The 16,564-nt window shown below is 38.7% G+C and overlaps 1 protein-coding gene across 1 annotated transcript in view; it reads left to right on the top strand.

Annotated features, from left to right (window-relative positions):
* iqcg (IQ motif containing G) overlaps positions 1-6,863 on the top strand; it is a 52,252-nt gene extending 45,389 nt beyond the window's left edge. The window contains exon 10 of the mRNA XM_060834715.1: positions 6,380-6,863. Coding sequence (XP_060690698.1) covers positions 6,380-6,514 — 135 coding nt within the window. The 3' untranslated portion in view covers positions 6,515-6,863. The remainder of the gene's footprint in view (positions 1-6,379) is intronic.
* The last annotated feature ends 9,701 nt before the right edge of the window (positions 6,864-16,564 follow it).

The following is a 16,564-nucleotide window of genomic DNA, read 5'->3' as shown; positions in this document are numbered from 1 at the left end:
GGTTCTGGTGAGACCACATCTGGAGTACTGTGAGCAACATTGGTCCCCTTATTTAGAGAAGGATATTATTTCACTGAAAGTTCACTAGGATGAGCCTCAGTATGGAGCGACTGTCTTTGGAGCAAAGGTTAAACAGATTGGGAGGTTATTCACTGGAGTTTAGGAAAATGAGATGTGATCTCATCAAAATACATAGAATTTTTAAGAGGCTTGACAGACTAAGTGCTGAGAGGATGTTTTCCCTTATGGAAGAGTCTAGGACGAGAGGGCATAGTTTCAGAATAAAGGGGTGCCAATTTAAGACTGAGATGAGAAGGAATTTCTTCTCCTGGAGAGTTGAGTGTCTTTGGAACTCCTTGTAGAGAGAGCTGTGGAGGCAGACTTCTTGCGTATATTTGAGGCTGAGATAAATAGATTCCAGACCAGTAGGGGAATCAACGATCATCGGGCAAGTGGATATGAGGAATGACAAATCAGCCATGATCCTATTGAAAAGTGGAATAGGCTTGAGAGGCTGAATGGCATGTCTGTTCCTTATGGTCTTTAACCTGAGGGTTGTCATGCCTCAGGCAAGGGGAGAGGTTAAGGAGAGTCCTTCATGGTAACCTCATCTGGTGCAGGAATTGAACTCGCGTGTTAGCAATACTCTGTATTGTAAACCAGCTAACATAACTAACAATTCTATTCTAATTACTATCTCATTCAGGAATGTTTGGGGCATTGGACAGCAATGTGAGAAGAGGTGATTGGAAAGTTGTACGTGCTATAGTTGCATAGGAAGATGTTTGGGGATAAATAAAAGATGTTAGATGTAATCGAAGTGGACTGGATGTCTTCAAGGGAAGAGATGGAGAGAGCCAAGGGGGAGGGAAAAGAGATATGTTACTGGGTTCACGTTGGAAAAGGTGCAAGTTATTCTGTTCAATCCTTGGCTGAGGAAAAATACAACTTAAGAATATGACATGATCAGAACAGATAAAACAGAGATGGAGAGTGGAAGAAGGTAGTGGAAGTAGTAGTGTTTAGGATGTTGAGTAGGTGCAGAGGGGAGTTCATGAGCGCTGTGATCTGATTCTCTCAGGCTCTCTGATACATGTTCAAGAGATCCAGGAAGAGAAGACTCAGATTTGGAACTGACACAATATACTTTCTCCATTGCAATTTAACATTAACCTGCAACAGCAGCACTTTATAGAAGACATCTCTGGCAGCCTCCCATCATATTTCTGACATGAAAACAGGCATACGATATTTTAAGCCCCAGCTTCCTGACTCAGTAAGAGATACATGCTTCCAATAATGTTGGAGGATAACATTTCCTGAATTTGTCAGCAGCTTGTTGGCATGAAGCCTCAGAGCTTCTGACTCAGGAGGATATAAAAATAGGAGAGTGAAATGAAAGTAACAAAAGACAACAAAAAACAAAGCAAAGCCAGAATCATTGAAATGTAAACAAATTTATCAAATTTCATCTTCTGGCATTTTTTAAAATCTGGTGTCTGTGTGCAAAGTCCAATAAGCATACAGCATACATGGAAGCATAAAGTGACACCATGGGAACAGTAAACCCACCTAGCTTTTATGAACAGTTTAATTACTGCATTGAATTTCATCAGTGCTTTGCTAATAAAAATGGGCTTTGCTATTTAACTAATTTGAACAATTTAATAATATCCTTATTCAGCATGGCAACCAGAACGGCACACCAAAGTGGCCTCATCAACGTCTTGTACAACCTCAACATGATGTCCCAGTTCCTATACTCAGCGGTGTTAGCAATGAAGGCAAGCATGCTACACGCCTTCTTAACCACCCTGTCACCTGTGATACAACTTTCAAAGAACTATGTCCCTGTACCCCTCGGTGTCTCTGTTTGATAACACTATCCAGGACCCTACCATTAACTGTACAAGCCCAGCCCCTGTTTGTTTTACCAAAATGCAACACTTGGCATTTATCCAAATTAAACTCCAGCTGTCACTCCACAGTCCATTGACCCAATTTATTGAGATCACTTTGTAATTTTAAATAACCTTTTTCACTATCCACTATACCAATTTTGGTGCTATCTACAAACTTACTAACGATACCTCCTACATTGTCATCCAAATCATTTATATAAATGACAAACACCCAGTGGACCCAGCACTGATTCCTGTGGAACATCACTGGTCACAGCCCTCCATTCCAAAACACAACCCTCCACCACCACCCTCTATGTACTACCATCAAGCCAATTTTGTTTCCAATTGGCAAGCTCTCCCTGAATCCCATGAGCTCTAACTGCTAATCAGTTGACCACGTGGAACCTTAGTAAAGTCCACATAGACAATGTCTACCACTGTGCCCTCATCAATCATTTTGGTTATGATATTAAAACACTTAATCAAGATTGAGAGACATGATTTCCCACGCACAAAGCCATGCTGACTATCCCTAATCAGTCCTTGCCTCTCTAAATGCACATAATCCTATGTCAGAATCCCCTCCAAGAACTTACCCACCACTGATGTCAGAGTCGCAGTCTATAGTTCCGAGGCTTCTCCTTAAAGCCTTTCTTAAATAAAGGCATAACATTAGCCATTCTCCAGTCCTCTGGCACCTCACCCGTGGCTGAAGATGATACAAATTGATTGTCGGGGCCCCACAATTTCTTCCGTAAGCTTCCACAACATCCTGGGATAAATTTGATCAGGTTTTAGATAGAGATTTATCTAACTTTATGGTTTTTTTTAAAAAAAAGATCTCCAGCATCTGCTCCTCTGTAATGTGGACTGTTTCCAAGACATTAATATTTATTTTCCCGAGTCCCCTAGTCTCCACATCTTTCTCCACTGTAAAATCTGACATAAAATATTTATTTAATGTGTCGCTCACCTCCTAGGTTCACACATAGCTACCTCTTTGATCTTTAAGGGACCCTATTCTCTCTCTAGTTTCTCTTTTGCTCTTTATGTCATTGTAGAATTCCTTTGAATTATCCTTAACTTTATACCAAATGCCATTTTTGCCCTTCTAATTTCCCTCTTAAGAATGCCCCTATACCCCCGATACTCCAAAAGATTCACTTGATCCCAGTTGTCTTTGTATAATACATGCCTTCTTATTCTTGACCAGAGCCTCAATATCTTTATTCATCCGTTCTGCTCAACTCTTACCAGCTGTACCCTTCATTCTAACAGGAATATAATGGCAATGCACCCTCGTTATCTTTTAAAAGCCTCCTACTTGCCAGTCATCCCTTTACCTCTGAAGAGACTGCTCCAATCAACTTTAAAAGTTTATGTCTCATACTGTCAAAATTTGCCTTAGTTGTTGTGGTTCTGTTTGCCAAGCTGGAAGTTTTTGTTGCAAATGTTTCGTCCTCTGGCTAGGCGACATCATCAGTGCTCTGGAGCCTCCTGCGAAGCGCTTCTTTGATGTTTCTTCCGGTATTTATCAACATATCAAAGCGCTTCGCAGGAGGCTGCAGAGCACTGATGATGTCACCTAGCCAGGGGACGAAACGTTTGCAACAAAAACTTCCAGCTTGGCGAACAGAACCACAACAACGAGCACCCGAGCTACAAATCTTCGCACAAACCTTGAATTTACCTTAGTCCAATTTAGAACTTAAACTTCCATACAAGGCCTATCCTTTTCCTTAACTATTTTAAAACCAATAGAATTATGATCACTGGTCCCAAAGTGCTCCTCCACAAACACTTCATTCACTTACCCTGCCTTATTTCAAAAGGTCAAGTTTTGCTCCCCCTCTAATTGATAGATCTACATACTGATAAAGAAAATTTTCTTGAACACATAACAAATTCCTCACCATCCAAGTCCTTAACACTGGCATTCCCAGTCTTTGTTTGAAATGTTAAAATCCCTTGTTACAACCTGTTATTCTTAAACACATCAGATCTCCTAACTTCCTCTATTCACTCTACAAAGCCTCAACCCTTTTCCTAACTACAGGTCGTTCTGCTAGAACGCATGCTTGGTTAATACAAATTGACTGAATTTGAAGTTTCTGAAGTGCAAGCTTTTAAAACGTGTGTTGGCTGAAATGTGATTACATCGCCAACACTAAGTGCTGTTTAGAACATAGAACATACAACAATACAGTGCAGAACAGGCCCTTCGGCCCTCAATGTTGCACCAACCTGTGAACTATTCTCAGCTTGTTCTCCCTACACTATCCCATAATCATCCATGTGCTTATCCAAGAATTGTTTAACTCTTCCTGATGTGGCTGAGTTGACTACATTGGCAGGTAGGGCATTCCATGTCCTTACCACTCTCTGAGTAAAGAACCTGCCTCTGACATCGGTCTTAAATCTATCACCCCTCAGTTTGTAGTTATGCCCCCTCGTACAAGCTGACGTCATCATCCTAGGAAAAGGATTTTCATTGTCTCCCCTATCTAATCCTCTGATCATCTTGTATATCTCTATCAAATCTCCTCTTAGCCTTCTTCTTTCTAATGAGAACAGACCCAAGTGTCTCAGCCTTTCCTCATAAGACCTTCCCTCCAGACCAGGCAACATCCTGGTAAATCTCCTCTGTACCTTTTTCAACACTTCCACATCCTTCCCGAAATATGGTGACTAGAACTGTACACAATATTCCAAGTGCGGCTGCACTAGTGCTTTGTATAGCTGCAGCACGATATTGTGGCTCCTGAACTCAATCCTTCTCCCAATGAAAGCAACAAACCGTATGCCTTCTTAACAGCACTATCAATCTGGGTGGCAACTTTTAGGGATCTATGTATATGGACTCCAAGATCCCTCTTCACATCCACACTACCAAGAATCTTTCCATTGACCCAGTACTCTGCCTTCCTGTTATTCTTCCCACAGCGAATCCCCTCACATTTAGCTGCATTGAACACCATTTGCCACCTCTCAGCCCAGCTCTGCAGTTTATACAAGTCCCCCTGCAACCTGTAACATTCTTCCAAACTGTCCACTACACCATTGATTTTAGTGTCATCTGCAAATTTACTAATCCATCCACCTATGCCTGCGTCTAAGTCATTTATAAAAATGACAACTGGCAGTGGTCCCAAAACAAACCCTTGTGGCACACCACTCGTAACCGGACTCCAGGCTGGATATTTTCCATCAACCACCACTCACTGCCTTCTTTCAGAAAGCCAGTTTCTAATCCAAACTGCTAAATCACCCTTAATCCCATGCCTCTGCATTTTCTCCAGCCTACCATGTGGAACCTTATCAAAGGCTTTGCTGAAGTCCATGTATACCACGTCAACTGCCCTACCCTCATCTACATGCTTGGTCACCTTCTCAAAAAAACTCATTGAGGTTTGAGAGTCATGACCTGCCCTTGACGAAACTATACTATCTGAAATCAAATTGTTGCTTGCTAGATGATTATAAATCCCATCTCTTATAATCCTTTCCAAAATCTTTCCTACAGCAGAAATAAAGCAAGACTTTTCTATAATGCAGGGCTGTACAAGAACACCATTATGATGTTAAAAGAAGAACTACCCATATATCATTCTTACTAATGTGTACAACACCATCTGACTTCTCATTCTCCTCTTTGACAATATGCTGCAACTGCTTTGAGATGTCCTTGACCCTGACACCGGAAAGGCAACATACCATTCTGAATTCTCACTCACTTGCAGAATCTCCTGTCTGTGTCCGACAGGACAGTCCCCGATAACATTTACTCTTTAAAATCTTACCAAACCCCGCTTAAGATTCATCCTTGTTGCCCAAGATCTGGCTGCCACTTTACATTCCTCTGAGATACCTCTGGGTTGTTGGTGTACAATTATTACAGTACGTAAACAAAAGATTCATTTTATCAGAATGGCAAGGGCCTTGCCTGACCTCAGATGCCACCAGTCAGTTGTAATACTAGTTTTACAGAAGGGCAATGGGCACACTTTAGTGTGTGTTTGCAATAGGAGAATATCCTGGTATCACTTCACCCTCATAATCAGTAACATGTGGTTTGAGAGTGCCAGGGCCAGACTGGCGACAGGAAGGGGTACTAGAGTGGGGAGATTTCGATGGGTATGCAGTGTGCATACCATGAGACACATTGCTGCTAGGGGACTCCACCCATGGGTACAGATTGCTCAAATCAAAGGTCCTATTGCAACCTGCAGGAAGGCTTGCCAAGATTTATGAGGTAATGTCCCAAAATGGCAAAGGACCCAACTGTCACTGGTACACAGCTGTTGACTGGAAGAAGCTGGTATTTGGCCTCCACATCCTCTTGCCAATTCAGGGGATGGGAGGATACTGATAAAATCCATTCCAATATTTTTATTTAGATTGTAATGGAATCTGAAACAAAGTAAAATCAAAGGATTTTATGGTCATATGAAACATTATCTTTATTTTCCTCACAGCTCCAATCGTGGTGGCGAGGAGTCATGGTTCGCAGAGGAATCGGAATCTATAAGTACATTAAAAAAAAAGGAGAGAACAAAGGAAAGGGAAAAGGCAAAGGAAAGGGAAAAGGGAAGCCAACTGATAAGAAGTGATGCTTTTTTTGTGCATGTTCATTATCCAAATTATTTATTTTGTGCAAAAATAAGGTATTACTAGACAATACAAATTAATTGAAGAAAGAAAATTGCTTAACTAAGTTGTATTGACTGAAGAAAAGTTTAATTTATTAAAAATCAGGTGGCAATCACAATAGGACTTTTAAAGAAAGGGACATGTTTTTCAATGTTTTAATGCTCTACTATGACTTTTCCACAGTATTTTAATTTTCAAACCCCACCAACCTCTAATATGCAATTTTCCTCCTTAATTGCTTGCTTTACTTGCGTGTTTTCTTTAAGTGCCTGGTATGCCCTGGCACCGAAATCCCTTTGTACATCCTTACTTCCCAATAAATCACTATTTGTGCAATCCTGTGAATGCTTTCCAGATGTTCTGTTATTACATCTTTTATAATACTTAGCAATGTCCCTAACCTAAGCCAGGAGACTGGGTCTAAGTCCCACCCACCTCGGACAGTGTAACAGGATATCTGAACAGGTTGATGAGGAAAATAACTAGACTTCAGAATGATGTTCTCTCTCTCCCTTCCTTTTTAAGTCGTGAGGTTACACTTGTCACACTCTGCTCCAGAATCTAGAGAATTCTGGAAGTTGACCATCAAAAGCACATATTTCCTGGGTCACAGCTTTAGTACTCAGGGTTGTAGATTATGGTGAGTCGTCAGCATTTAACACAATTCCCCAGCACAAAATTTCTTACTAATATTGATGTCTTTAAATTCTGCTCTCTCACAAGACTTTATTCTTTATAATTTTTGGAGGTTATTGTGCCCTCTTTTTGTGAAGACTGAATCTATGCTTTTTGTTTCTTCTCTGTTATAATTTCCCTCAGCTCAGGGCTAGAAGGGATCGACATCTGTCTTTACTAATTTTTTTCTCTTCTCATACATTAATACAAGCTTTTATGGTCAGTTTCTACATTCCCTGCAATTTTACTCTCATGCACTATTTTCTGACTCCTGATCAAACTTTTTCGTCCTTTTTTGCTGAAGTCTAAAAGTTTACCAGTCTTCAGGTTTGCTGCATTTTCAGGTTTTTTTTGTATGTTGCCTCTTTGGATCTAATACCATCCCAAATTTGTACACCATGGTTAAACCAACGTTCCTCTTTGCTTTGCAACAGAAATACTCTACACATCTGTTTCTCCTATCAAAACCTTTCTTGTTCCACATTGTAATCCATCTGCCATGTTGAAGCCCATTCACTAAGTCTGTCCAAATCTTCCTGAAGCAGCCTTACATCTTTCTCACAACACACATTCACATTTGGCTTTGTACCACCTGGAAATCTGAATATATTACAATTTAGTCTCCAACTCAGAATCATTGGCATATACTATGAACAATAGTTACCCAAACACAGATCCTTGTGGAACCCCCACTTGTCACAACCTGCCAACAGAATGGTCAGTTTGTACTTGCTCAGTTTTCTGACTTAGCCAATCATTAATCCGTAGGTAAAAACAATGACTGCAGATGCTGGAAACCAGATTTTGGATTAGTGGTGCTGGAAGAGCACAGAAGTTCAGGCAGCTTCCGAGGAGCAGCAAAATCGACGTTTCGGGCAAAAGCCCTTCATCAGGAATAAAGCTTCATTCCTGATGAAGGGCTTTTGCCTGAAACGTCGATTTTGCTGCTCCTCGGATGCTGCCAGCACCACTAATCCAAAATCATTAATCCATGTCAGTACATGACCTTTTTTCCCACGTGTTTAATGTTTCAAAACCAGCCTCCTGTGGAATCTTTAACAAACATCTGCTGAAAAACTCTGTATACTACATTGATCGGCTCTTTCCTTTATCAATTTTGTTGGTATCCTCTTTCAAAAAATTCCCAATTTTTTCATTTGCAAATCCACACTGACAAGGCTCAATCAAATCATTATCAATCAGGTACCTAGTTATCCCATCCTTTATAAGTTTCTCGCATTTTCCTACCATTGATGTAAGGCTAACGGAGATATGTAGTTCCTAGTTTTCTTTCTCACTCCCTACTTAAATAGAGGGTGGTGGGGTGGCATTTGCAACTATCCAGTTTACACAGGTTTATTTGAAATTACACAGGCTTCCAGAGTGCAGCGACGAAGGGGCTGTGCTCTGAAATTGTGATTTCAAATAAACCTGTTGGACCATAATTTGGGGTCGTGTGACTTCTGATGCTAAAATGTAGATCAGGTTCAGGAAATTTGTCGACATTCAGGTCTATTAATTTCTCCAGTACACTGCCTTACTGGTGCTACTTTCTGTAAATTATGGTTCTCATAAGCTACTCGAACCTCTGAATTTAATTACTTAACTATTGAATATCTATCTATTTAGAAGAAGTAAAAAAAAATGAGAATTTCAGCAGGGACTTGCATCAAGTCCTTTGTTCCTTTTAAAATGCACCTACTGCAATCAAATCATCACCATTCATCGACTTGTTATTTAAAACATAGCTGACTATAATTTAGCCATATGGTTAATGTGAGAAAATGTATGGAAAGCGAGGATTTCAACACAATCAAAAACTATCCAACCAAATCATCACAATAATTTGTGTCAAGTTATAATATAAAGGTGGCACACAAATGGCATCCACACATTTGATCAACAGTTCATTTTAAAATCTCCATTTTATTTTCAGCCTATTTTTAAAAGTCCTTTTAAAATATTTAAAAATGCACTTTTTATTGTTAAGGGGAATTGAATACAAAAGTAGTGACTTTATGCTTCAGTTATATAGGACAATGTGTGATCACATCTCAAGTATTCTGCGCAGCACTGGCCACCTTACTCAAGGAGGGTGTAGATGCAGTGAGTTCAGAGAAGGTTTACCATACTAATACCTGGAGTAAATGTTCTAACAGCCTAATGTTCTAAGACAAACCAAGTACCTGTTGGCATTTGTAAAAGCAAGAAACTTGATTGAAATACACAAGATTCAGAGGGATTTAACAGGGTAGGATGCAAAGAGGGAGATCCTTCTAATGGGAGAATCCAGATCTAGGGATCAATGTTTAAAAATAAGGGTTCACTCATTTGAAACAGATGAGGTAATGTTATTTTTTTCTGAGGGTCACAAGTATTTGGAACACTTCCTGAAAAGGTGGTGGAATAAGAGTTCTTGAATATTTTTAAAGCAAAGGTGGACAGGTTCTTCTTAGGCAAGAGAATGAAAGGTTATCTGGAGTCAATGGGAATGTGGATTTGATATTCCAATTAGATCAGCAGTGACATTATTGAATGGCAAAGCAGACTGAGGAAGCTGAATAGCCTACTCTTGCCCCTTGTTCAACTGTTCACATATCTCCAGCATTATCACCACCATCAAGCCTAGAGGTCAACCTTGGTTCAATCATCAGTGCAGGACAGCATGTCAGGAACAGTACCAGGCATATCTCAACAGAAGGAGACAACCTGGTAAAGCTACAACATAGGATTACTTGTATCCCAAACAGCTCATGCAGCGAGTGACAGAACTAAATCATTCTGCAGCCACTAAATCAGATGTAAGATTTGATGTCTTTCCACATCAGTTGTGAATGGTGGTGGACAATTAAAACAATTATCAGCAGTTGGAGACCGCAAATCATCCAATTCACAAACATGAGAGGGGCTAGCACATAGCAAAAGACAAGGCTTAATATTTGCATGTACCTTCAGCCAGACGTGCTGGGTCTTCACTTGTGGTCACAGATCCCAAATTTGGATCAATTCAATTTAGTCCACTCAAATATCAAGTGATCGCTGAAAGCACTGGATACTGCAAAGGTTGTGGGTCCTGACAACACTCTAGCAATAGCACAGATGAGACCCTCCAAAATAAGCTGCACTCCTTACCAAACTGTTCTAGTACAACTAAAACAGCATCATCTACCCAACAATACATAAACTTTCTCAGTTATGTCCTGTCCAATACTCCATCCATTACTATACATCAGGCTACTCTCAACCATCAGGGGTCACCAACAGTGTTATGAAGTGGCATTTGGAATGTTCCACCTTAGTGAAGTCTAGCTTGGGTTCCACAAAGGCCACTAAGCTCATTACAGCCTCGGGCCAAACATGGAGAAAGAAGCTGAACTCAATGGGGTGAGATGACAGTGACTGCCTTACACCAAGGCATAGGCAATTGTAACATCAAGGAACCCAAGCAAAATTGGAGTCAATAGGTATCAGTGGAAATCTCCTTGCTGGTTGGAGTCACAAAAAGCAGAAGATAGCTGTTGATGATTGTTGGAAGTCAATCAGTCAAGAACAAGTTCATTACTGCAGTAGTTCTCCAGGGTAATGTCCTCAACCCAACCATCATCAGCTCCTTTATCATTGACGAATCCTCGAGAATAAGGTCAGAAATGAAGATGTTCACTAATAATTGCATAATATTCAGTACTCTTCATTACTCCTCAGATACTGAAACAGTCTGTGTCCAAATGCAAGACGACCTGGATAATATTCAGCCCAAGCCTGGAAAGTAGCGGGAACATTTGTACCACACAATCAAGCAATGACCATCTCCAAATAATGAATCAAACAATCGCCCCTTGACATTCAATGACACCACCATCACTAAATTCCCAACTATCAACATCCTGGGCATTACCATGGACTGGAAACTGGCCTGGACCAGCTATATAAACACTGTGGCTACAACAGGTAGAGATTAGGAATTCTGCAATATAGCTCACTTACTGTCTCCCTAATGCCCCAATTTCCACCATGTTCTAAGCACAAATCAGTATAAATTCAGCTCCAAAAACACTTAAGAAGCTTGAGACCAACCAGGATGAAGCAACCACATTCACTTCCTTCACCAACTGACACACAATGATAGCAATTTATACTACCTGTAGCATCACTGTAGTAACTCAAGGCCAGCAACAGCACTTTCTTAACCCATGTCTTCTATCACCTGGAAGGAAAAGGGCAAATCTATGAGAATGCCACCAGCTGGAAATTCCCCACCTAGCCACACATTATTCTGACTTAGAACTATAATTGTCATTCCTTCACTGTTGCTGAGTCAAAATCTTAGAAGTCAATTTGGAACAGCATTGCAGGTGCCCTTTCACCCAAAGATTGCAGTAGTTCAAGGCAGCAATTCATTGTCAGCTTCTTCAGGACAATTAGGGACAGGCAACTGACCACATCCCATGAATAAACATGTTTTTCAAAAAATGACGAAGAAAAAAATCAGGAATCAGAAAGAGGACATAAACACTTGAAAGAGCAGAAACTGAGAAATTAATAAGATGAAAGAAGCCAATAAAAATATTTTGGTTAAATATGGATTTTGCAATGGCATTTTTAAGGAAACTAGTCTTGAACAAGATGATCATTGCTTGATAAATTTTGTCCATTTCTTTTCTTCATATATATTACATATTGGTTAAGTGTATAGTGGACATAACAAAGAAAGTGTAGAATTAGTAAATGTTAGATTTTTGTTTTAAAAAACACATGGAACACCAGAACTATACTGACCATCTTCTCTTTTCAAGTCATATTCAACATTTATAGCCAATTCTTGAACACTTTTACCATTCATTTTTATTCAAATTAAAACATCATATTTTAAGATATCAAACAGTAAAAGACTTTTGTAAGCTTTATCATTTCAAGTATTAGCTTACAGGTTAATGTTAATCAAAAGTAAATCGGATGCAAGTTGAAAATACATGTGCAAAAAAGCATTTGGAGGAAATCTTCATTCTATTTACCTTATTCATAGCAATAACAGGCCATTGTATTGTACAATTTTTCCATAGATTTCCATGACAGCAATCCTTTCTTATGTATTTTTCATTTTTCAGACAGAAGTGGATGTGGTTAGAAATGTGTAATAAGGTAATTTTGTTTGCAGAAAAAAAAAATCAAACATATTCAGGCCAATTCCAATGTACAGTATTTATTCATTACAAAGGCTTCATAAGCATATACTGTATGTTCTCCATATGTACAAAGAATTCAGTTACAGCAAAGCTGGAGTTCAGACCATGCATTTTAACATGATAAATATTTACATGATATAATCAAAATCAAGACCCTAATGTTTCCACATAAGTCTCCCATAGAAAACAATTAAACACTCAAATACATTTGCAGTCTTTCTCTAGCTATAAAAACACTTACAAATAGGTCTTTGGCTCCCTGCAGAGCAGCTATAATTTTAAAAGGAATAATGACATAAACATAACATCTAAAATGTGTACAAATGACCACAATGAGAATAACTAAAAAGCAAATATATTTACAAGTGTACAGATGAAAGACAAACAAACTATACTGGACACACAATCATTCGATGCATGTTCACCACAGACTTAAAAAATTAAGTACTGGATCCAGATATCTTAGTAATGAGGTTATCTTGCTTGGAAACTAACTTATCTTAATACATCAGTTTCAATCACTTTTCAATTAAAAATGCTGGATAAAGTCAAAGAGTCATAGAATTGTACAACACAGAAACAGACCATTTGGTCCAACTCATCCATGCCAATCAGATATCATAAATTATCTAGACTCATTTTTGCCAGCATTTGCCCCGTATCCCTCTAAACCCTTCCTATTCATATACTCATCTAGATGCCTTTTAAATGTTGTATTTGCACCAGTCTCCACCATTTCCTTTGACAGCTCATTCTCATCAATAACCACCCTCTGTATGAAAAAGTTGCCTTTGGGTCCCTTTTAAATCTTTCCCCTCTCATATTAAATCTGTGTCCTCTAGTTTGGGAACTCCTCTGCTCCGGGAAAAGACGACTTTTATCTGTTTATCTTATTCATCCCCCTCATGATTTTATAAACCTCTATAAGTTCACGCTCCAGAGAAAATAGCCTCAACCTATTCAGCCTCCCCCTATAGCTCAAATTCTCCAACTCTGGCAACATGCTTGTCAATTTTTTCAGAAGTAAATCGATTTTGGTACCCAAGTCAGTTTAAACAAACTAATTTTAAAAATCAACATGAATTTCCATTGACTAAATATGGAATTGCATGTTGAATAAAAGTTGATCAGGCCCTTAAAATTTTATAATTATTTCGAGAAGTGGCAGATAGAAATGATCCTGGAAAACTAGAAAAGAACATTTTTAGAGTGAAAAAATATACCAATGCAGAGTAAAAGCAGATCAGAACATCTTCAGATGTTTGAAGTATTATATAACAATGTTTTTTCAATAGATTCCAAAAACAGATACCGTTAAATTACATCACCATTGGAAAACACTTGGAGTTTATAAAGAAATCCAATTTATTTAGGTTGAACTGAAACATCTTAATCTGGATACAGTACTGTTATATGATATATTTTCCAGCTTTATTTTCAAAATTCTGACCATGAACATTTTTTTCAAATTGTCACCATTTCCATTAGTGAATATATTCTAACGTCTCAACATATTCGTTAGTGAATAGTGAACAAGAAATAGTCAAAGCTGGGATCGGATTGGAATCCACATTTAACTTTATTTATTTCTGCCAGGTCAATGATAATCAAGATAGGAATTAAAACTTAATCTTTCAAACAACTCATACATTTTTTCGAATAGTTGTAAGTTACTATCTGTATCTGAATGAAAAAAAATGCCTTCTTAGACAGTACTGCCAACAGTTCTTCCAAATTAATTTGACAAAAAAAGAAGAGTCTAAAACTCAAGATTCCATTTTGTACGACAGTATAACTATCTAAATTTAGCATGAGTTTTATTTCAAATTGAAGGTATGAGAATTTTGGTCTAAGGTTGTTATTGGTATACTGAATGCTACAAACTTTACTCTACCAAGTCTACTTTGTTTAGGAGTTAATTTTCCACCTTTTTGTTTGCTTTGTCAGGGTTCAAAACAACAAGCCATTTCCAAAAAGTGTTGGAAACAACTTACTTAGCAGCAGACAACAATTCTAAAAGTATGATCACAACTGAAAAATTACAGTAACTTGCAAAGAAATCCCAGTTATAAACTATGTGAAATAGTTTGATTTATTTGCTGAGCATTTGGCTGAGAGAGTACTGGGTAGTCAGAAGTAGCATAAGTAGTATTTGGCAGCTGCAACTTTGGGGCTTCAGCACTGTGCGATCTTGTCAAATACAGCAGGCAAAAATCCATTTGCTTGTAAAATATTAACTGCCCCCTTATTCTTTTAGCTCATTCTAACAATCAGGGAATATAATTTTGATAATAGTTTCCTATGATGAACTATCTTATGTTGGACTGGTAATTGAAAACTCATTTCAAAAGGTATTCTATTTCTCATTTTGTTAATTACTCTTACATGCCCTGACCAAAAAAAATTGGAAAAAATTATAGAAAATCTTATTCTGTTTGAGACAAGGATGACCAAATGGTCCTTCAAGCTGACTCTACCCTTCAGTATGGCCAGGACTTCAATTCCATTTTCCCTCACACTCCTACATCCTCTGATTTTCTGAGCAGCAAAATGTTGGAGACCCCAGCATGAAATATATTCAACAATAGAACATCCTCAACCCTATGGACAGAAAATTCAAGATTCACAAGCCTTTGAGGGAGGAACTTCTCATCTGTCCTAAATGATTGAGCCCTTATCCTGAGATTGCAGTCACAGCAGAAAACAGAAATAACCTGAGTTAGGTACGCTGTCAAGCCCCTTCAAAATTCTTAATGTTTCAATATAATCACCTCTCACCATTGGTCTCTAGGATCAGATGGTTGACCTAATTAGTGAATCTTTGTTGCTATGCTTCAAATGTAAGTATAACCTTCCAAAAGGAGACCAAAACTGCACATAATAATCCAGACTATCTCACTAAAGCCCTGGACAATTGTAGCAGACTTCCTTTATTCATGTACTTTAAGCTTATTGCAATCAAGACCAGCATTCCATTTGCCTTCCTGATGCTTGCTGTATCACATGCTAAATTTCTCTATTCTATGAATTATAACACAGCAGTCTCTCTGAACATCAATTACAAATTTTACACCTTTTTAAAAATATGCTAACATTCCATTCTAATGACCAAAGTGAATAACCCCACCATTCTCCATATATAATCATGTATCATCTTGTTACTTACTCAGTTAAGCTACAATTTGTTGCAACCCCCTTTTCATAGTTTCATGATAATAGGCCATTTGGTACTTCAAGCCTGCTCCACCATTCATTACGATTCAACCATCGTCTCAGCTTTTCCTACCTGCATTATCTCCATAACCCTTAATTCCCCTACCATGCAAAAATCCATCCAACTATGTCTTGAATATATTTAATGAATCTTCTTTGAGCAGAGAATTCCATAGATTCACTATTCTCTGGGAAAAGCAGTTCCTCCTCATCTCTGTCCTCAATCTCCTCTCTCTAATCTTGAGATACGTCCCCTAGTCCTAGTCTCACCCACCAGCAGAAACAACTTGTCTGCCTCGATCTTATCTATCCCTTTCATAATTTTATATGTTTCTGTAAGGTCTCCTCTCACTCTTCTAAATTCTACCGAGTACAGTCCCAGGGGGCTCAATCTCTCCTCATTGGGTAACCCCCTCATCTCCGGAATCAACCTGGTGAACTTCCTCTGCACTGCCTCCAAAGCCAGTATATCCTTTCTCAAGTAAGGAGACCAGAATTGCACACAATACTCCAGGTACGGCCTCACCAACACCTTGAGAAATTGCAGAACTCCCTGCTCTTAAATTTAATCCCTCTAACAATGAAAGCCAATATTCTGTTTGCCTTCCTGATTACCTGTTGTACCTGCAATTCATGTACAAGCATTCCTAAGTCCCTCTGCACAACAGTATAATGCAATCTTTCACCATTTAAATAATACTCTGACCCACTATTTTTACTTCCAAGGTGGATAACCTTACATTTACCAACATTGTACTCCATCTGCCAGAGCCTTGCCCACTCAATTAACCTATCTAAATATCTCTGCAGACCTGCACATCTTCTGCACAGGTTGCCTTTCTACTCAATTTAGTGTCATCACCAAACTTGGATACATTACATTCGGTCTCTTCTTCCAAATCATTTATACATATTATGAACAGTTGAGGGCCCAACACC

This window comes from Hemiscyllium ocellatum, chromosome 13 (assembly GCF_020745735.1).
Source record: "Hemiscyllium ocellatum isolate sHemOce1 chromosome 13, sHemOce1.pat.X.cur, whole genome shotgun sequence".
NCBI lineage: Eukaryota > Metazoa > Chordata > Chondrichthyes > Orectolobiformes > Hemiscylliidae > Hemiscyllium > Hemiscyllium ocellatum.
Note: the sequence above shows the minus strand (reverse complement) of the source record. Positions and strands in the feature narration are given on the sequence as shown.